The sequence below is a fragment of the Tachysurus fulvidraco genome, chromosome 12 (assembly GCF_022655615.1).
Source record: "Tachysurus fulvidraco isolate hzauxx_2018 chromosome 12, HZAU_PFXX_2.0, whole genome shotgun sequence".
Lineage (NCBI taxonomy): Eukaryota > Metazoa > Chordata > Actinopteri > Siluriformes > Bagridae > Tachysurus > Tachysurus fulvidraco.
The window spans coordinates 7632045-7654041 of NC_062529.1; the positions used below are offsets into that span (position 1 = coordinate 7632045).

The 21997-nt window shown below is 39.3% G+C and overlaps 1 protein-coding gene across 6 annotated transcripts in view; it reads left to right on the forward strand.

Annotated features, from left to right (window-relative positions):
* LOC113659506 (pleckstrin homology domain-containing family G member 3) overlaps positions 1 to 21997 on the forward strand; it is a 50553-nt gene that overhangs the window by 26167 nt on the left and 2389 nt on the right. For 3 of the 6 annotated variants that reach the window (XM_027172317.2, XM_027172318.2, XM_047821489.1), the window contains exons 4-18: positions 4515 to 4615; positions 5293 to 5362; positions 5460 to 5506; positions 7290 to 7440; positions 9159 to 9290; positions 12556 to 12738; positions 13101 to 13193; positions 13276 to 13362; positions 13446 to 13479; positions 13604 to 13690; positions 14175 to 14216; positions 15162 to 15172; positions 15403 to 15780; positions 18631 to 18738; positions 19821 to 21282. In XM_027172317.2, coding sequence (XP_027028118.2) covers positions 4515 to 4615; positions 5293 to 5362; positions 5460 to 5506; positions 7290 to 7440; positions 9159 to 9290; positions 12556 to 12738; positions 13101 to 13193; positions 13276 to 13362; positions 13446 to 13479; positions 13604 to 13690; positions 14175 to 14216; positions 15162 to 15172; positions 15403 to 15780; positions 18631 to 18738; positions 19821 to 21282 — 2986 coding nt within the window. The remainder of the gene's footprint in view (positions 1 to 4514; positions 4616 to 5292; positions 5363 to 5459; positions 5507 to 7289; positions 7441 to 9158; positions 9291 to 12555; positions 12739 to 13100; positions 13194 to 13275; positions 13363 to 13445; positions 13480 to 13603; positions 13691 to 14174; positions 14217 to 15161; positions 15173 to 15402; positions 15781 to 18630; positions 18739 to 19820; positions 21283 to 21997) is intronic. The other 3 variants (XM_027172319.2, XM_027172320.2, XM_027172321.2) reach the window with 3 other exon arrangements.

The window sequence follows — 21997 nt, forward strand, 5'->3', positions numbered from 1 at the left end:
GAGGAATGTGCCTACACTTCCAGGGTTCGCAGCTGCCATAAATCATTACTGCTTTCGCTCACAGACTTGCATTGTGCATTGTTTCCCGTTTGGTCTGGACCACAGATGAAGGTAATGATGGGCTGTACTAAATCCTGCTTCATTATAGTAAATCTTGACTACTTTGTCCACCTGTCTGGATTTTACCCAGGTACAAAGCTACAACAGAGCTCTGACATTACCGACGCAATTGCTAACCATTTCAGATTAAACTCATTTTCTGAACCATGGTTCGTCTAAATTATTCTCTAGATGTCTTGCATAGAAGACTGTGTAACTTACGATAGGTGTTTGTTTTTTTTATTTTTTTATTTATTTATTTTTTAATTTAAAATTCACATGAAATTATTTGAGCCATCATTCGAGTCCACATTGTTTAAATGTATCCTTTTGAAACTGGAAGAGAGAGTAACGAGCATTCACCTGATTAAAACCAACACAAGTGTTCGGGAGATATCACACCTCTGCCGGAAACTAACATAGTTGCTTAGAAAACGTATTAACTATGTTAAACAGTGAAAGCTTTTTTCTCAGCTAAAGGATTTCTCACTGTTATCTTCACGTCCGTAGTTTCTGAGGACATAAACGTTCAGGCTGTTCAGATTGATGTTGAGGATGAAACCGCTTCAGGTTCATCACCTAGACCAGGGGTGTCAAACTCTTGGTGTAATTATATTTGGCCCGTGAGATCATATCAAATGTGCATTACAACTGGCTAGCCGAATGCTCTGCTAATACTACAAATCCCAGAATGCCTTGCCACTGTATAAGTTAATTCCACCCTCCACAAAAATGGCCAAACGAAAGATGAACAATAGGAGCTTTCAAGACAGGTGGGAGGCAGATTATCTGTTTACCAATATAAAGGACAGACCCGTTTGTCTTGTGTGCTAACGGAGCTAACGTGTCTGTATCGAAAGAATATAACATAAGAAGACACTATGAAACGAAACATTATGAGAAGTATAAGGACCTGGACGTAAAGCAGAAGCTCCAGAAGGCGGAGGAGATGAACAAAAAGTCTGGTTTCCCGGCAGACTATGTTCATGAAAGCAAAATCAGAAAGTGAAACTGCTGTAAAGGCTGTAAAGATTTATTGTGGCAGCAGAGACAGCAAAATCTGCCCGGCCCTTTAATGAGGGAGAGTTTGTCAAAAAGTCTATGATCATAGTTTGCGAAATGAACACCACTGATGTGTCTTTTATTTCAAATTTAATTTCTTATGTGTTTGTAATATCAAGCTCTAGTTGTTCCAAATCCTGTGGTTAAGCAAAACTAAAGTTTGTTTCCATATGAAAAAGGTTGAACATTACACTGTGAATTTGAGTTTGACACCCCTGTCCTAGAGGCATCTGGCACGTCTGAATGGTAGATAACATCAGACTAGCTCTTACTCATGAGAAGCACAGACAATGTATAAAGACTAAATCATATTCTCGATTGGTCTGAATGTGCGTCACTGCTGAAAACTACCTGGCACCTAAGTGGAATTTGTAAAATGCATTTCATTTGATGAATGCAACAATAGTACAGATTGAGTCATCAATTAAAAAAAAAAAATAATAATAAATAAAAAGCACAATAAACTTCAGCGTTCTCGGCTTCTCTCCGTACACATCAGCTTATGAAATTTGTAAGGAGTCTACTTTAAGGAGAACAGCAACCTGACTTGAACCATGCAGTAGAGACAGACCCCACTATCTCCCCTTCCAAAGAGGATTTGGGTAGGATTTGTATAGCAAATTAGACTGTGTAATGTCCAGGCTCTGCTCACTGTGTTCATTGTTAAGCAGTGCGTAAATGTTTATTTAGCTGGAGCTCTCCCCACAGCTCTGAGTTCTCATTGGTTAAAAGTCGCGTTAAGCCGCTCATGAGACTGTCTGCTTTTGGACGTGGCTTCACTGCCGGGAGACACACAGTCCATTGCAAACTGCCCAAACATGGTGCTCTTTGATCTTCAACATAGACACACCCCCATGTGACATCACCGGGTTCATCTCAGTGTCGCTAAGCATGTATATGTTTCTCAAAGGAAGCAATGGAAGGCAGCTCCGATCCTTTTTTCGCCTGTTCGCTTTTAGCAAGAACCTATATTAGAGGGGATTAATGCCACTACATGTTATGCTAAGAGCACTTATAATGCCTTTGATATGCAGAGCTTGAATTGATTGTTCATACTTATTAACAAAACATTGTAATTGGAAATATTTGGCAAAAATATTTGGAAATACTATTTGAAAAGATTTATGCTATTTTTTTTTTTTGTCTGCTTATTCCATAGCGTTTTCTAAAGATTTTTTCTTTGTTTTTTAAGATTTCTCTTCATCTGCATCGTTTCAAAGTGCTGAAAGCCTACTTCGTAATCCCTTCATTTGATCATTTCTTTAGTAACTAAGCTACTGCTTAAGAAACTACTGCAGCAAAACTGTTTAATTAAAAAAAAATCAGTTTAATGCAAAAAAAAAAAAAAATAATTTCTAACAGCTTCCCACATCTAAAAATGATTTGTCTTTAGGAACAATTTTGCAGTGATTAACTGCTATCATGCAGCCCTGTTTGAGTGCACTGGGTTTTTTATGGCATGTATAGCTAAAGGAATTATAAAACAGCCACATCATTTAAAAACATTGTAGGCTATATGCTAAATGTTTGAGCAGTAGTTTGTCACATGTGGCCAAGTCGGAGTCTTTACACCAGTGGAATTCTCCAGAACTGACTGTGGTGTCTTTTTTTTATTTTTATTTTTTTTTCATGCACTCATGTTTGCTTTGGTAAATAAAAGAAAAACTGATATATAACTAATACTAAATGTTGGGAAGGTTTGCAGAAAAAAAGGACCATTCATACAAAATTCCTTCATCAGCTGTGCAAGCAAAGTGCTTCCCAAGCCGTCTGAGATGAAACCAAATATATTTGTGTTGCAGCACATTATAGAGCAAATGAAAAATCTTTGTACAGTTACGTGGCTGACTGGTGTGGAAATGTAACCAAAGCAAATCCCAGAAATCCAAAAAATCCAGAAGCAAACTGTAGACTGGAGTCTATATCAGGGACATCAGATTCCTGATTCTGTGAACGCCCAGACTGTAGGAGCATGTGACTTTTAGGTGCACAGTTTCGAATGGTAAGAAGCAAGAGGACACACAACAGAATGTGCGACAGCAAGACAATGTTCAGATATACTCATGTGAACAGTTACAAACCTCTGGTGTGCAGAAGTATACTACTGCCCTCTGTTGACGTGGTTCAGGAATTACACTTGTATTCAAATCGAGAATCAAAACGCCTTCATTGTCTTTTTAACCGTTTACAGCCGACACAGTACATGGTGCTACACAAAACAACAGGGGATACATAAGACAACACAGAGATACATAAAACAACACAGTGCTAAGGACTTGAAAGCAAAATGTGCATAGGATGGAATCTAGTGTAAGCTAGACAGTGCCGACAATACAATATGGTACAGGACAAATACAAAGAAAAAAATTAGAGCGCTGACCAGAGTACAGTTTGTATTGGCGTTTTGCAGATAGAGATTAGTTTAGTAAACAGAGAGAGGGGTACATTTGTACACAACAGACCTTTTCATGTACAGACATTAATTTATCTCCCATATCTTACTACTTATTAGATTATTTATATATATAGGGGGGGGGGGGAGGGGGGGAGGAAGGAGGGAGGGAGGAAGGAAGGGAGGGAGGAGGGAAGGAGGGAGGGAGGGGAGAGGGGGGGTGAGAGAGAGCTACATGGATGTTCGGATAGATAGATGCATAGACAGATGAATGGAAAGATTGATGGATGAAGGCAGGGAGATAGATAGATAGATAGATAGATAGATAGATAGATAGATAGATAGATAGATAGATAGATAGATAGATAGATGCATTGATCGACGGATGAAATTAGAGAGGGAGATGGACAGAGAAAGATACACAGATGTTCAGATTAATAGATGGATGAAGGGATAGAGAAAGAGACCGAGTTGGACGGGGGGGGAGAGAACTGATTTTCAGTTAGATACATGCATAGACTGATGAATAGATAGATAGATGTATGAAGAGATGGATAGATAGACAGACAGACTACATCCAGATGACACTGTGTGTACAGATGTGTGCAGTAGTGTGTTGCTCTCTCACACAGATGAGCTGAAGGGTAAGAATGATTTCTCCCAAAACGTTCTTCATAGCAGTGGAGCTGATTTAGCTCTGCTGTCTCAGTAGTCCTTCATGAAGGAGGTTTGATGGACTGTCCATGATGCAGAGCTCTGACTCAAATGATCTGTTCAGTGATCGTGATGGCATCAGGCTAAATAACCTCATTCACAAGGATGCAGCTGACACCGATGTGCTCGTCACCACAGACTGATCGAACATGTAAATGAAACTGTATGGAAATTTGAAAAAGCATGACAGATATAAAAGCTGACCTTAAAATCTGTTTGGTTTTGTTTGTTTTGTTTTTTTTTTCAGGATTATCTGGCTCATATTATAGATACCAGTCATTTACCCGTTAAGCCTGAACAAGTATCTTCCCTGTTCGGCAACATCGAAGTCATCTACGAGTTCAACAGGTCAGAACCAACCTCATATATAATGTAAAAGTAAAACTGAGAGAAAAAAATAGCTTCTACTTTCTGGAAGACCATCCATAGTGTGACGGGGCTGTAAATAAAGAAAAAGGTTAAATAAATAAATAAATAAATAAATATTCCTGTAATGTAAGCACACATTTTGGTCTAAAATTTGCTCTCTCTCTCTCTCTCTCTCTCTTTCTCTCTCAGCAGGTAGTCACATAGCATTATGGGTAACATAGGAAACAATAAATCAAAGCAAAACATATACCAGTGTAAAAAAAATCTATCATAAAATATATCGGGGTTTTTTTTTTTTGTTTTTTTTTGTTAATCATGAATATTTTTATTTCCTTACAATTTACTTCAGTCAGTTTCACTGAAACGCTAAAGATTTACCTGACACTGGGGTCTGACTAGAAAGCAGTATAAGAAAAGAGGTGGGGGGGGGGGGACCAGCCCAGAAACCTCAGATGTGACATAGCTAAAATGAGTATTAAATTCATCCTGATCTGTCCCTCTTTACATTAAATGTTATTTAGCTTTACTTTAGAAGAATTTAGCATTACTTTGTGGCTAATATATAATTAAGATCCACAGATACGAAGGCTAAAATGAGGCTGTAGTTCACTAAATCCGTCTTAAAATCTGTTTTATTTGTCTCTTTCTCTCTGCAGCGAGTTACTACAGTCTCTAGAAATGTGCGACAGCGACCCGGTGGCCATTGCGTGTTGCTTTGTGGATAAGGTATAAAGTTAAATTCCATGCATACATTTTATTTACAGTTACACTTGTCACATCCTGGTTTCTCACGTTATATATATTTTGTTTCCTCCATTTGCAGAGTGAATATTTTGAGATCTACACTCAGTACTGCACAAACTACCCCAAGTAAGTGGCCGAGTGAGATTTTTCATCCTAAGTGATGCTATTCAGTATGAGTGGTCATGTGTAATGTCAGTGGCCTGCACTCATCCCATTGGTGGTCTTTAATTCGTTTATTTATTGTTTGTGGCTAAATAAATAAAAGACAGATTTTTAGGGACCTTGTGAGATTTGATTTAAATATTCAGAGATAATCTGACAGTTATGGCTTTGGGTAAGTTAGCACAATTATCATTGCTATGCTAATGTCTAGTTTAGATCACACTATTTAAACTGCACAGACTGTCATATGTCCTTGTTTGTGCATTTAGCCAATACCTGACGATGCATTTCATATTTTGTGTAGGATAGTGGTCACATGATCACATTTCACATAGTTATGATGGTACCTAATGATAACTGAAATCACCTAAACATCCCTGATCAAAATTTTACATATCCTGGAATGTTTGGTTACATTATAAACACACACGTTGGTTTAAACGGTTATTAAAGGGAAGTTTCTACACTTGTGACTTGTCGTAATTGTAATCAGTGTCCGTGCATAAATAGCCAGTGAGTTCCTCAGCTCATGAGATGATGCAATGATTTGGCTCCACACTGCACCATGGGGAAGACAAAAGAACTGCTAATGGACCTACATAATAAGGTAGTTGAGCTTTATAAAGCAGGAAAAGGATATAAAAAGAACTCAACACTTGAAAATGCCAGTCAGTACTGTTCAAACTCTGATAAAGAAGTAGAAAATAAAAGGTTCTGTTGATATTAAGCCAAGGTCAAGTAGATGAAGAAAGATTTCACCAACTACTGCCAGAAGAATTGTTTGGGACGCAAAGAAAAACCCACAAACCACTTTTTGAGAACTGCAGGCTGCTCTGGAAAAAAAGCGGTGTTGTTTCAAGGAGCACAAATAAGGAGGGAACTAAACACAAATGACCTGCATAGTCGAGTTGCCAGGAGAAAGCTGTTACTGCACCCATGCCACAAAAAGGCCCTCTTTTAGTACGTCATACAACACCTAGACAAGCCTCACAGCTTCTGAAGTCATCTGGAGTGATGAAACCAAAAGTGAACATTATAGTCACAACCATTAACCCTATTTATGGAGAGGATTCAACAAGGCCTCGTGTGAAAAGTACACATTCCCCACTGTAAAGCATGGCGCTGAGCTCCAGTGGCACAGGAAATGTTATCAGAATGCAGCATGTTATCAGAAAATACAACAGACAATTTGCACGAAAACTGCGCATGGGATGCTCTTGGGGAAAAAAAAATGACAGGAACTGGAGGCATTTTGCCAAGAAGAAAGGGCAGCTATACAACCTGAAAGAATTAAGAACATGCACAATTATTACAAAAGACTGCATGCAATCATTGATGCTAAAGGAAACAATACACAGATGTATCTGTAATGCCTTACATATTAACTTAATAAACTAAATTAGTTTTGCCTTCTGTAAAGCACTACACACAGACACACATTGAATTGAATTGAATATGCCAGCTTTGCTTCACTTCCTGCAGTTGTTTTAATTCAAGGTTAAATTGTTTCCTCACTGCAAGTGAACCACACTAGTGTTTGCTCGAACCTGACCGAGACCTACTTACACATAACATATTGATTCGGGCTGCACCCAAGTGTGACCGCTGTGTTCACACCTGCTCAAACAAATCACACCAAAGCAAGAACACACAAGGGTTCAAATTAGAGTAGCAAGCAGTCTGGCAACTGTATGTGCATTTCGTTTCCCTTTGCTAACCTTTATCCTGTCTTTGACTTCCTTTTCAGCTCAGTAGCTACACTTACGGAGTGCATGAGGAACAAGACGCTGGCTAAGTTCTTCAGGGATCGTCAGGCATCTCTCCAGCATTCCCTTCCTTTAGGTGCCTACCTGTTGAAGCCTGTGCAGAGGATTTTGAAATATCATCTCCTATTACAGGCACGTACCCCTTCATGCCCTGACATAGGAAGGCTTTTTACACAGACAGCAGTGCTCAAATGAACTTTGCAGTTAAGACTATATGTTAGCGTTTGTTAAGTGGCCGATTAAGGCTTTGGATTATTGATCGGAGGATCAGGGTTCAAGCTTTGGCACTAACAAGCTGCCACTGTTGGGCCCTTGAGCAAGGCCCTTAACCCTCTCTGCTCCAGGTGCTGTATCATGGCAGACCCTGAGCTTTTACCCCAACCACAAAAGTTGCGATATAAGAACAAAGAATTTCACTGTGCTGTAATGTCTATGTGACAAAATAAAGGCTTTTTGTTTTCTATTCTAAAGAAATTAAAGAGGTTATTTCAAACAATAATTTAAACAAATAATTTATTTATTTTATTTTTTCCTCAGAAAAACAGGTATGACCAATTCTTTTAAAGACTGTGATTGGTTGTACAATAAAAAAGGCATGCTTTTATAAACTATTATAAGCTTCGTCTTTATGTTAAGATAATTGAGGCTATATCGTGTTGGGATTACGTTTGTGACCGATGTTATTAAAGATGCGTATTACGTACTTTACATCAAGAATTTTCATTAATACGAGCCCTGATCATTATGTTTGCTTTTTGAAAGTGACGTGACATACGGCTAAGTACAGTGACCCATACTCAGAATTCGTTCTCTGCATTTGACCCATCCAAAGTGCACACACACAGCAGTGAATACACACACACCGTGAACACACACCCGGAGCAGTGGGCAGCCATTTATGCTGCGGCGCCCGGGGAGCAGTTGGGGGGTTCAGTGCCTTGCTCAAGGGCACCTCAGTCGTGGCCGGCCCGAGACTCGAACCCACATCCTTAGGATTACGAGTCAGACTCTCTAACCATTAGACCACGACTTGCCCCAAATTCATTTGTCCAGCCACACACCTCCAAACAATTTGTGTCTCAGTCATAGTGATCGCTTGTTTTTTGTTTGTTTGTTTGTTTTTTGTTTTTGTTTTGTTTTTTAATGCCAGACTGACCATAATGATGTAGGACTCAAACTTTTAGGGTTCAGTTGAACAGTTTGCACCAGGGTTTTTTTTTCAACCTTATGCTTTCAACTGGTACCTTCAGTTTTTCTTTTGGAAATTGCTCCTACATTTTTCCAAGAAAAAAATAACAAACACACAGGTGCACTTCCATTAACTCCTAGTTATATCAGTTGGCCAATCATAAGCTTCTAAATGTCATTACATCAATTTGTGGTCTGTTGCAGTCCCTTTATAAAGACCTACTTGGTGTCTGTTGACTCGCTGGAATTCAGATTTTAATGAATTAAAAATAAAATACTCTAGTCTCTAATCTAATTGTTTCTGAAAAACAAAATGTATGGCCGATGTGTGGGCTTGCCTGATGTATGGATCATCGTCGTCATCAACAGTCCACAAAGGGAAGCAAACAGATTTGACACTCTGTTTAAATAAAGTAGGAAATAATTGGCAGCTCTCAGGATGCCACTTCACACTATAGCAGTTTGTTAAATCTGTATGAATCTGTGACCTGACAAAATCCTGATGAAATAAGTCCTAAAATATCATAGGGTTATGACAGGAAAAAAAAAGCTAGAAAGGTTCTTGTCATTTTAAGGCATCTTAAAGTTACATCTCAGACTGTTTCAGTAACCAATCAGACTGATTTCTGACACTATTTATTTCTGCTGCTTTCTTGTTTTAGGAAATCGCCAAACATTTTGACCCTGAAGAGGAGGGCTATGATGTAGTGGAAGACGCAATAGTCACCATGACAGGAGTGGCTTGGTACATCAACGACATGAAGAGGAAACATGAGCATGCTGTGAGGTTGCAGGTGAGCTATTATATTACTCACTGATTAGAGATACACTACAGGAAATTCATTTGTGGTGCTGCATTTTAATGCTGGGTGTTTTATTAGACTGTGTGATCTATTTATTAGACTGAGAGACATCTTTAGATTAGATTTTACTGTTCTGACAGGCCCCCAGGTGGTCCAGCAGCAGGATCCCGGATAGGTAGAAAAAGGGAAAAAAACTGTTCTGACATTCATTCATTCATTCATTTTCTACCGTTTATTCGAACTTCTCGGGTCACGGGGAGCCTGTGCCTCTCAGGCGTTATCTCAGGCGTCATCGGGCATCGAGGCAGGATACTCCCTGGACGGAGTGCCAACCCATCACAGGGCACACACACACTCATTCACTCACGCAATCACACACTACGGACAATTTTCCAGAGATGCCAATGAACCTACCATGCATGTCTTTGGACCGGGGGAGGAAACCGGAGTACCCGGAGGAAACCCCTGAGGCACGAGGAGAACATGCAAACTCCACACACACAAGGCGGAGGGGGGAATCGAACCCCCAACGCTGGAGGTGTGAGGCGAACATGCTAACCACTAAGCCACCGTGCCCCCCACTGTTCTTGACAGTTAGCGTTAAATTAATAGTATGTCATAAACACTACGAAACTATGAAAGTATGAAATACTAAATTGCAACAGTATTGCTGACAATTTTTAAATCCCAGTTCCTTTTCACAGCGTAGAACATACTGGATTGTGCTTACCAGGAAACCTTTGGGAGCTCTGACTGTGTCTGACACCAACTTCACTCCAAACAGTCAGACATTTTAGAATAGTAGACATCCTTCCCTACTATAATAGAAACCGAGCCATATGTTGCTACATAGTAATAAACAAGCAGACATTGCTGCTAAGGAACCCCTTAAAAAGAGAATCCGAGATCCAAATCCCAACATCAGACTTCAAACCAATTAGGAGAATTCATCTCAAACGTGGCAAACGAAGTTGGACTAATGCATTCGTAGCAAACTACACTAAATGAATCCTGTTATAAATGAAAGGCAAGTTCTCAGCTTCCCCTTTAAATCCAGACCATATGATCATATGAACACGAAGCCGTACTAAACACTCGCATACAGACTTGCACGTGCTTTCCTACAAACTTAGAAGAATCCCAACATGGGATCTCTGTAAAACAAGAATAATCATTAAGCACTTATTAATTATTAATTAGTAATGGACTGTTAGGCCAGCCTTAAAGATATTTTGGTTTGCAGTAACAGTAAAAAAAATAAATAAAAAAAACGGGTCGGTAGGTAGGTCTCTTTTTTTTTTCCAATGAAAAGTTTCAATGAAAAAAAAAGTACAATTTTGGTGACGGTGATTTACGTAGGTATGAATTTAAACAAATTAGCATATCGTGACTTTTATTGTGTATGTAGGCCTAGGCAATTTATATATTTACAATACTTACTAAAATATAATTAATATTATTTTATTGCTTTTTTTTTTAGTTGTTTAAAGAGTAAAAAAATTAATTGGTTGGTCTTAACGTAAATTTACAACCGGCAAGTCGGTCGGACTTAAAGAGAAAAAAAAAAAATAAATTGAGTCGGTCCTAAATTGACAGGGTCGGTCGGGTTACGGCAAACAAGAATATTTTTAAGGATGGCCTTAGGCTCTTAACGACCTAATTAGCAATGCTTTTACTCAGAAAATATGTATTTATAGGACTTCCAAAACGTCTTACCAAGGAAAATCCTGGGGGTCTTATTGAGGGTTGAAGGAAGTGAAAGACTTCATATACAGTAGCTGCTGTTGTTGACACAGTTGAAATACTGTAAGATCGTATTGTTGTAATACTATAAGAAAATCTAAAATATCTCACTTTACCTGTCTTGATTCTTTCTTGAACACTAATGTTTGATTTGTTTATACCATAAGTACAATTCTAAAAAAAAATAATAATAATAATAAAATAAAATAGATAAATAAATAATGTCCTGCATCACACTTGGTGATTTTTAATGGACTGTGATGATGTGTGCAACCTTCATCATTCAGTCCAGCAGCTCCATGCCATGTTAGTATCGTCCTTGACTCAGTTAGAGAGTCACAGACTCTGATGAACTGAACTCCTGTGAAAGGCTATGAGCCCTCAGGAGTATTCAGGAAGTTTGCTTCAAAAATTTCTCAGAACCAGACGATAAACCGTACTCGAGGCTCCAGTTGTATATTTGTTCTATCTGCTCGGTTGGCAACAGTAGGACCCAATTGGACTTGGGGTTGGGTTGGATCTTGTGTCCATTAGTGGTTCATTACAGATAATTACACATGATTACAAACAGAATTATGAGGAAATGCAGCCACTGATTTGATCTCTAAGCAGATTAAATAAATGGTTGATTAGAAAAGGACACAAGCTTTATCCATGCAGGCCCATCATGGAGGATTCAACAATGATGTATACATTGGGATTTTATTTCTGTGCAGAACAGATGTTCCAGTAGTTGTTGTTTTTTTTGTTCCAGATGCAAAAGGAAGTGAATCAGAAGATCAGAACCCATAATTAGATTTTATCCCCACTGTTTTCCTAGGATATCTTATTTAGTTCTGTTTCTCTTAGTTACCGCTGTGTTATGCCGGCAATGAGCTCCACATTCTGAGTTTTTAAATGTTATAGTGTTTAAACAATACCTTTAACAGAGAGTGTGAGGGTGGGTGACCTGTGCGGTGGCATACACACTTCACCGTAACAATGTAGGATCAATAATCCATACTGCTATCTATAATAATTTGACAAGTTACTAGCATGCGATGTTTAAAGTGTAGCTTTTAACTTCTGTTCATGGACTCGTGCCTGGTGTTACAGTAGTCAAGAGTCCAGTCAAGAAGCTTTTATTGTCATTTCAACCATATATAGCTGTTGCAGTACACAGTGAAATGAGACAACGTTTCTCCAGGATCACGGTGTTACTTAAAACAAAGACAGGGCTATAAGGACATGTAAGTAGTCTTAGCCACATAAAGTGCAACTGTGCAACCTGGTGCAAACAGTGCAGGACAAGACAGACAAGACAGTGCAGGACAAAAGACAGTGCAGACATAAAGTTACAAGACAATACAAAAGGTACAAAAAAATGCAATACACAAAAGACAATAAACAGTAACAGAAACAGCGCCGACCGACCAGTGTAAATACTGAATGTTCAAACAATATTTCGTGCAGTAATATGTATTCTAATGGGACCTTGTGTTTCTAAAGGGACCTTGTGTTTTATTTCTTTCAGGAGATTCAGTCCCTCCTCATCAACTGGAAAGGACCCGACCTCACTACATACGGTGAGCTTGTCCTCGAAGGAACCTTCCACGTCCACCGTGCGAAGAACGAAAGAACGCTGTTCCTTTTTGATAAATTGCTTCTCATCACCAAGAAGAGAGGAGAGCATTACGTCTACAAGACCCATATAATGGTACTTGGAGGTCTATAATTGCGTGTGGTCTGTTTTCTTTTTATTGGTAAACCAAACCGATTCTAGAAAATCATGTGTTTCTTTGGTGGCATAGTGCTAAGTGAGAAAGGTTTGAAAAGGCTTTTCTTCCTTCCAGCTGGAGATTGTATCTGCTTATGTACTCCACAGATTAATTACGGTTAATCAGTTTCCTCTCATTTTCTATTAGCATCCTCATTTTCTAATTCAAAAAAAACAAAATCTGATCCTAACGTTCATAGAAAGCTTAAGTTAGGAGATTCCGGGCTAAGAGCCGTCATGTAAAATATAAAGTGCACATGAAAGGTGGTTAGCTATTTACATGTTTCCTGTTTTCTGTTCAGTGCTCCACTTTAATGCTGATTGAAAGTGCCAAGGACTCTCTTCGCTTCAGTGTGACACACTACAAGCATCCTAAACAACCTCACACAGTACAGGTTTGTGGGACTCTTCCTGTAATGAATAAGCAGAATTTCTTTTCGGTTCGGTTTGTGTAATTTCCCGTTTGTCTTGTCACAGGCCAAAACTGTAGAGGAGAAAAAACTGTGGGCTCATCACATTAAGCGGCTGATCCTGGAGAACCATCATGCCATCATTCCACAGAAAGTAAGTAACCTGAATGTTAGAAATGTGTAACGATTCATTATATATGAGCTCTCATATGTATCTTGTACTTTTATTTCTTTTAGGCCAAAGATGCCATTCTGGACATGAGATCTGACTGTGAGTGGTGGCTATTTTGCTGAATGTAGGATATAAACCTACAGTTTATGCACAGTATACTGTATGTACATGAAATGTAAATCCTGTCTTGAACCTTTTTATGTCTGTTTGCTTGGTGCTTTAGGCCCAGTGAAGTATCGCTACAGTCCTGAAAGACAAAACAAGTCCGAGGACCTTCTAATGGCAGGACTGAAAGAACGAAGGCGTTCAGGTAAGACTGTGTTTGACTTCTTACATGATTTTGCCAGTCGTGCAGATTTGTTCAATAGGATTGTCCTGATTTGTTTCGAAGATGATTTAAAGATGTCAGCACATGGTTGTTCTGAATGTGCTTTTGTTATTGTTTCATTTGCTTCACCCTGCTAACTCACTGGGGTCTGATATCAGTATGATAAGTGTCTTATTCAATATTAATTGTGCTGTGTATATCATTTTTAGTCTAGATTCTGGTTTGATAGTTCTAGTTTCTTGCCAGTCTAGTCATTTTTCATCCGCCTGCTTTTTTTTGTATTATTTTATTCATTCATTAAAGCCCTTAATGCATTAGCATCCCATTGCTAGTAGTATGCTGTGTTTCTTTTATTTCTATTTAATAAAAAAAAAATATTTTATTTATGCAGACCGACAAACAGTATTGTGGGCAAATTATGAATAAACTATCTGCTCATTTTATAAATATTTTTTTTCTCTAATAGAGCCATTTAACAGAGTTAAGCAGAACATACGGACAACAAAAGGTAATTTTGCCTTATTCCCCCCCCCCCTCCGTGGTGAAATGACCTCTTAGGGAATGTTTCAAGTACACTTCTAAGAATCAGACGTTTCCGTAATTCAGATATTTAAAATGAATCCATGGGGTATTTCATATAGTACAGGTTTTAGCGATCCTCACTATAAGTATCACAACCCAAACTGAGACCAGAGTGATGGTACGAGGATTTTCCAGTCAGTTAGTAAACAAAACAAAAGAAGGTCAAAAATAGAAGTCCTTCATTCGTTATCGTTAGTGCATAAACCCTGTAGAGCCACCATACTTGCCTGTTGTCATCAGGAGATACGTGCTCGCCCCTTGCCGTCTTCCTCTTGTCTGCTTGGCTTCAAAGCCTTACAGTATCCAAGTGGTCTCTCTGTTAGATCAAAGAGCATGCCCCCATCCCCCAGCCTTGCACATAATGATGTTAATTATGGAGCCCATCAGCCAGGGGCTTTGTCTTGCATCGACTCCTTTCAATTGTGGGTTTGTTCTGGCCTTAGATCACTGGTTTCCTTGGTATGTATTTTAATTTGCAGATAATTAAAAAAAAAGGTTTTATGTCATTTCTTCCTCCTCTTCTTCTTCCTCTTCCTCTTCTTCTTCCTCTTCCTCTTCTTTTTCTTCTTCTTATTCTTCTTCCTCTTTGTCTTCCTCTTCTTCCTCTTCCTCTCTCTGAGTAAGTGTTGAGTTCATACCAGTCTGTCTCTGAACTTTGCTCAGACCTTTGCTTTAACCATGGGCGACTGATATTTTTTTCCCCCAATACAAAGCTGATTTGATTATTTCTATGTAGACGCCATCGAGACCTGAGCTTGGTGCTCAAAATAAAAAAGCATTGCTTTTGAGCCATTTTAACTGATTTTCTTTTTTCTTTCTCTTTTATTTGCATTACCCTGTTATCATCTCCGTTCTTCATGTCATGCTGTAGATACGCTTAAGGTAAGGCTTTACACAACTGAATTATTATACATTGTTTTTATTTTTTGCCAAGTCAAATATTACTGTTGGGGGAAAAAAGGCCTTTAGAAGAAATAAGGTTAATGGTTTTCTTGTTGTTTTTTGTTTGTTTTTTAATTTGCACATACTACTTGCGTTCACCATTAGTTCGAACCCCAGAGCATGTAGCAGCCACATTTGTGCACCCCTGTAACTGTGTCTTTACACTCCAGCATGCTGACAGCATGGGTACTCTGCTGTCAGACAGCAGCCGGAGTTCCCTGCAGGCTGCAGCTAGCGCTTCCACCCTGAGTTCCACCGTGGATGAAGCGGAGACAGAGGGACCCGTCTCTGAAGAGAGCACGAGCGGATGGCTTTCCCTGAACTGGCTGAACGTGAACGGCCTCGAAACTTGTCAGCTAGAAACGCCATTCCATAGAGAGACCGAGGAGAAGGAGGGGGTGCTGAAGAAAGTGCAGAGACTTAGCGAAGAAGATGAAGAGATTGTGGTGAAAGATGAGCAGGTAGCTGACTTTGCCAGCTCAGTGTTGGCTGCCATCTCCTGCTGGCGCTATAGGGCCAGAGCTTTGCTTTTTACACGGGTCGCAACGGTGAGGCTCACTGTCACTCTTTGCTTTTTTACTTTTTCTCTCTGCTAGGCATTGTTACTCCACTGCTGTGTGCTAAACAGTCATTCCAGCCAAATTCCTTCTCTCTCTCTCGCTCTCTCTCTCGCTCTCTCTCTCTCTATCTCTTGCGTGCTGCATGTCTGCTATTGGAAGGCACTTGCATGGCTAGAAGCTTGGCAGTTGCATGGCTCTGTGCATGTTTTTAATCGCATAAGGGTTTAGAAAACATCTCTAATGTATTTTCAGGGGCATATCCATACTCTGTTCGCACGGTTGCCATATTGTTAAAACTCACTCACTTTGCTCAGATAAGAATAAACTATAATTCAATAGAACAACCCCCTAATCTGCAAATTCCACTTACCAGCTCTTCACGTCTGGCTGGGAAAGCATCCCAAACTTGTTTTTCATTAAGAGAAGAATGATAGCAATGCTTGATTCTGAGATAAACGTTCCAGGTTTCTCATAACATAGCTAAGCTCTACATTGTTGGTTTTGCTGAAGATGTGGAAAAAAACCTTGAATGCTTTTTAATGAAGCACAGACACAAAAACATTGCAGTCAGGCAGTCTTCTGTCCTCACATTGTGATGTCACATGAAACACAAGGGTATGTGGTCAGTACTGCGTGTGAGTGTGGGGTGATTCATTCCTCTGGCAACTTGTTTGGGTTGTTTACTCTTTGCTCTAATGATGATTAAATTATCTGCACAGTTATTCACAGCTTATAGGGTTTTGTCCTGGTGTGTGAACTTGTGTCTTGAGGGTGTGTTTTTTCCCTTCAAGTTATTGCTTGATAAAACAAATTGATCATGACAGGTCATGCTGTCATAGAAAAATAATTAGACAGGGTGATGATGCAGCCCATCATGAGACACTGCAAAGGGGATTATTTTGAACATACATACAGATACAAAAATGCACACATAAAATGTCCACTAACACACGCACCCAAAACACACACTCACACCCCACACACACACACACACACATGCACACATACACAAACACGCACACAAATTGGGCATTGCATTTCATTAGGCCTCCAGAAAAGAATAAAAAGCCAAACATTTGTAAATATTTCACATTTTTGATATGCCTTCGTCTAGAAGAGGGCAAAATATGATCTACCGAAATGATGCTACAATAAGCTTTCTGCTTATTTTACTCAAAACATGGCAAAATTTCATAAGATTTATCATTTCATAAATTAAGTATAATAAAAAAACATAAGGAGGTAAACAAAGTTTTATTCACATGAAATTATGGCATGTTTTTGAGTGTGTGTGTGTGTGTGTGTGTGTGTGTGTGTGTGTGTGTGTGTGTGTGTGTGTGTGTGTGTGTGTGTGTGTGTGTGTGCGCGTGTGTGTGTAGCCTGTTGTTGGTTGATCAGATGACATCAGGTGGGCAAAATAGATATTACAAGTGTAAAATAGATATTACAAACAGAATGGTGATAATTGTAGAATTTTTGATTTATAAGCATTCAAGTCAATTTGACCTGGAAAAAAACAGGTTTTATTATTTGCTGACATTAAAAATGGTCAAAATGGTTTCAAAACAATCTCCTGCCCTTGAAATATACCAGCCTGTAATTGTGCATCAACTTTTGTGTCTCTACAGTGAAAATAATTCAAAATTTCTGTTTTTTTTTGTTTGTTTTTTGTTTTTTTTTAAATAAGGCTTTTTTTGTAAATAAATAAGGTTCATTATACCATATATATATATATATATATATATATATATATATATATATATATATATATATATATATATATATATATATATATATATATATATATATAATTTATTTATTTATTTTCAAAATATATGTTAATATGTTGGAAACAAGTTAGACTAAAAAGGTTAAAAAAAAAAAGGCTATCATATATATACTTCATTTTTTATAAGCAGTCAAAACAGACAAGGTCAATTTGACTCAGTGCTCCTAATTTGTATAGGAGGACAATACAAGGGTTAAGTATAACTATACACTTCAGTGATAAATTACTTTATCATTTACATCATAACAGTAAACAGGCTTGGTATGTTTTTCTCGCTCGTGAATTTAATAAGACAAAATCTCAACACGGTAGTGACAAACTGGAATATTTACCGAAAAAAATTCAATGAAAACCTCAATAAGTATTCATCATCAAATAAGATTTTTTCTTTTATCTGTTTATCAGTGTTGGTGCATCTGGCAACGGGTTCCTACGAAGGAGTAGCTATTATAGAGAAACTATGACATATGGGACAACTTGTCATTTGAATGTGGACCTAGTGCCCAAGCTGCTGTTAAATAAAATGAATCAACATCATCTGAGCAATCAGATTAGACAATTCAACAGCGCTCATATAATAACTATTCTCATAAGAACTTTGAATGATATTATAGCGTCAGGTCTGTTTTCATAACAGCGCTGGGTCTGAATTTTTAATAACACTTTCAGTACATACGGATTAGATTCTGTGATTGAAGTTTGCTTCAAAGGAAAATTTCACTGTCAAATTTTTTGGCGGTGGGAGACGAGGGGAGGTCCGGGCTGTATTCAGACCAGCTCTTAGCTTCCCATAATCAGTGTCACCAAAGGTTTTCGTTCTATATTTGATTGTAGCCCATCACAAAGGCAGTTTCTAAAGGTCAACAAAAAGGCACTGAAGCTTTTATATGAATCGCGGCCGTTTGTAATGGATAAAATTGTGCTCAAAGAGCGTACACTCCAGATCAGATGGGAAGGAACATGCTCAGTTAAACCACATTTCAAATAGGTTCTCGGAGAATAATATTTGACGACTCTTGTATTTTTGATGCTTCTCTTTCACATTTAAGAATAGAGATGGGGAACAGGCTATGGAGGACAATGAGTTAGTGAAACCTGAGAGAAGCCGATCTCCGTCTGAAGAAGACCAGGCAGAGAATTCAACGGTATGTGAAGAGGCAAGATTAACTACATTACATTTATAAGTGAAGTTTTTATTATTGTTATCACTGTTATTATTATCATCATTAACAACATGGGGGGCATGGTGGCTTAGTGGTTAGCACTTTGCCTCACACCTCCAGGGTTGGGGGTTCGATTCCCGCCTCTGCCTCGTGTGTGTGGAGTTTGCATGTTCTCCCCATGCCTCGGGGGTTTCCTCCGGGTACTCCGGTTTCCTCCCCCGGTCCAAAGACATGAATGGTTGATTGGCATCTCTGGAAAATTGTCCGTAGTTTGTGATTGCGTGAGTGAATGAGAGTGTGGGATGGGATGTGGTAGCTCAGTGGTTAAGGTGTTGGGCTACTGATCGGAAGGTCATGGGTTCGAACCACAGGTCCACCAAGCTGCCACTGCTGAGCCCCTGAGCAAGGCTCTTAACCCTCAGTTGCTCAGTTGTAAGTCACTCTGGATAAGGGTGTCTGCTAAATGCCGTAAATGTGTGTGTGTGTGCCCTGCGATGGGTTGGCACTTCGTCCAGGGTGCATCCTGCCTTGATGCCTGATGACACCAGAGACTCCCCGTGACCCGAGGTAGTTCAGATAAACGGTAGAAAATTAATGAATGAATGATTGAATTAACAACATTATTACTTTAATGCATGTGACACTTACTGGAAAACAGCCTGCAATCCTACAAAACCACTATTCGTGCTGCAATTGGTACTGGTAGTATCTCACAGCTCCAGGTATCCCTGATCAATCCTGAGAACATTTTTCCTCCAAATTGGTAGATTCAAGAACTCCTGGGTACAAATGTGTTTGTAACGCATGGCAACGGGCTGATGTCTCATTCAGGGTGTATTATAGGTTTGCTCCAGATATTCATGGGATAAGATCTGACTCCACTGCAACCCCGACCGATATAAACTGGTTACCGATGCTGAATGAATTAACTACCGTTGTACAAATAATCTTTATCTCGTGGGGATTGTCAAGCTAATTACAAATGATGAATATTGACAACATATTTTCCTATCTTTTTGTCCTAATCCAATGAGTCCCTTTCATACACAATAATTGATTTTCCTTTTGCGCACTAGGACTCTTCGGAGGATCGTCGTTCACAAGTTATTTCTCTGCCTGTAGAAGAAGATGAGGAAGGAGAAGAAGCAGGACAACAACAGTCTCACATTGTCCCTCAGGATGAAGAGGTTGTGGTGGGAAGGGTAGAGTCACTGTCCCTAGTCCCAAATGAAAGCCAATTAGAGGACAAGAACACTGAAACCAGAGCAAACCTTTTAAACAATGTTGAGGACCTGGGGGAGGAGGAAGAAGATTGCGAAGAAGAAGATGAAGACATGTCATCAGGAACTGAACCTAGGAGCATCTTGCCAGCATCTGTTCTAGACAAAGCCAGTGTTATCGCTTTACACTGCACTAGAAGCCACTCTCGGCAAAGCAGTGTGGCGGCTGATGACATGATCTCTCTAGGTTACCCTTCATCTCAGACAGGTAGTAGGAGAAGTAGCGTGTTTAGCCTCAATGCTGAGCAGCTGGACAACGAAAAGACTCAAGAGATAAACTGTTCCTCCCCTGACCCAGTTACTTTTCAAACTGTACCTGAATTTTTAGCTTCAGCCACACCAGGTCCACAACTGTTCACACCAGACCAAAGACAACAAACAAAACCAGATACTCTGTCCAAAAAGGACAGAATGCTCATCCATAAAATTAAACAATACTATGAGCATGCTGAGGAACAGGATGCTAATTTCAGTATCAAACGCAGGGAAAGCCTCTCTTACATCCCCGCGGGGCTAGTCCGCAATCTCAGCCAGCAGCTCAACAGCCTTCCCAATGAAGAAGCTGCAGCAAATCACAGTAAGGCCGCAAAAATTACAAGGCCAACTTCTTGGGCAGTTTTTGATCTTCCAGGTCTGGAGAAAGAGAAGAATTCTGAAGTGTTCATGGACACAGAAACACTGTCTAATATAGACACAAAAACTAGGCCTCCGGTAATTGTTCAGGCAGTTGATAAAGATGAGGATTACCGATCCTCCTCTGAAATGATAAGGGATTGGCAAGACATTGAGGTTGAAATCAGTGGCGCTTCTGAGGAGCCTCAAGAAGCTTCTAAAGATAACATGGATGGCACAGTTGCCAATACTACCCAGGAGCAAACGGGACAGGAGAGTTCTTATAGTGACCTTGGTGAACCTCTATTAATGTTAGCTGAATTTCACAACAGCAAGGCTGGATATGGGACATCAACTCCTTCACCACTGGGAAGCTTATCCAGTGATCAGAAGCTCCAAGAGACACAGAAGATCCGACCTGCTCCTCTACCCAGGATCGTCTCCCTGAGGTTAGATTCAGAAGACGACCTAATGCAAGATACAGATAAGATGAAGAACAAAGTGTTCCATCTGGCTAGGCAATTCAGCCAGCGTATTAAGAACAACAGGCCTGTAGTGAGACCGAGAACAAAGGTGTCAGAAAGCAACTTTGGCCACAGAACGCTTTCCTCTGTTATGGAAGACAAAAGTCCTGAGAATGACCTGGGTAAGTATTATTATTTTAGTTTAGTTTCAACATAACTTTAAACATTTTTACTATCTATAGATATATACTATATACACACACGGACAAAATTGTTGGTACCTTTTCATTAAAGAAAGAAAAACCCACAATGGTCACTAAATAAAAGGTTTTCTGACAACTGACTAATGAAAATCTGACATTGCTATTGAATTGTGGTTTAACAGAAGCAGTTAAAAAAAACTAATGAAACTGGCCTGGAAACAAAATGATGGTACACCTGACTACTATCCTGTAATTAGCATCACAAGTGTCCGTAGTCAGTCTGCCTATTTAAAGGGTGAAAAGTAGTCACTGTGCTGTTTGGTGTCATGCTGTGGACCACAATGAACATAAGGTTAAGGACAGAGTTAACTCAGGAGATTAGAATTAGTTAGCATGTTAAAGGTACCGGCTATAAGACCAGCTCCAAGCAGCTTGATGTTCCTGTGTTATTCAGAAGTTTAAGGTCTACAGGACTTCCCTGGACGTGGACGCAAGATGAAAATGATGATCAATTGAGGAGACGGATAATACGAATGGTAACTAATTGTAAAAAAAAGCCCACAACAACATCTAAAGAGATTAGAGGTGAACTCCAAGGTCAGGGTACATCAGTGACGGATCACATCATCCGTCTCTGTCTGAGCCAGCATGGATTTGATGGAAGACAACAGAGGAGGAATCCACTGTTGGAATC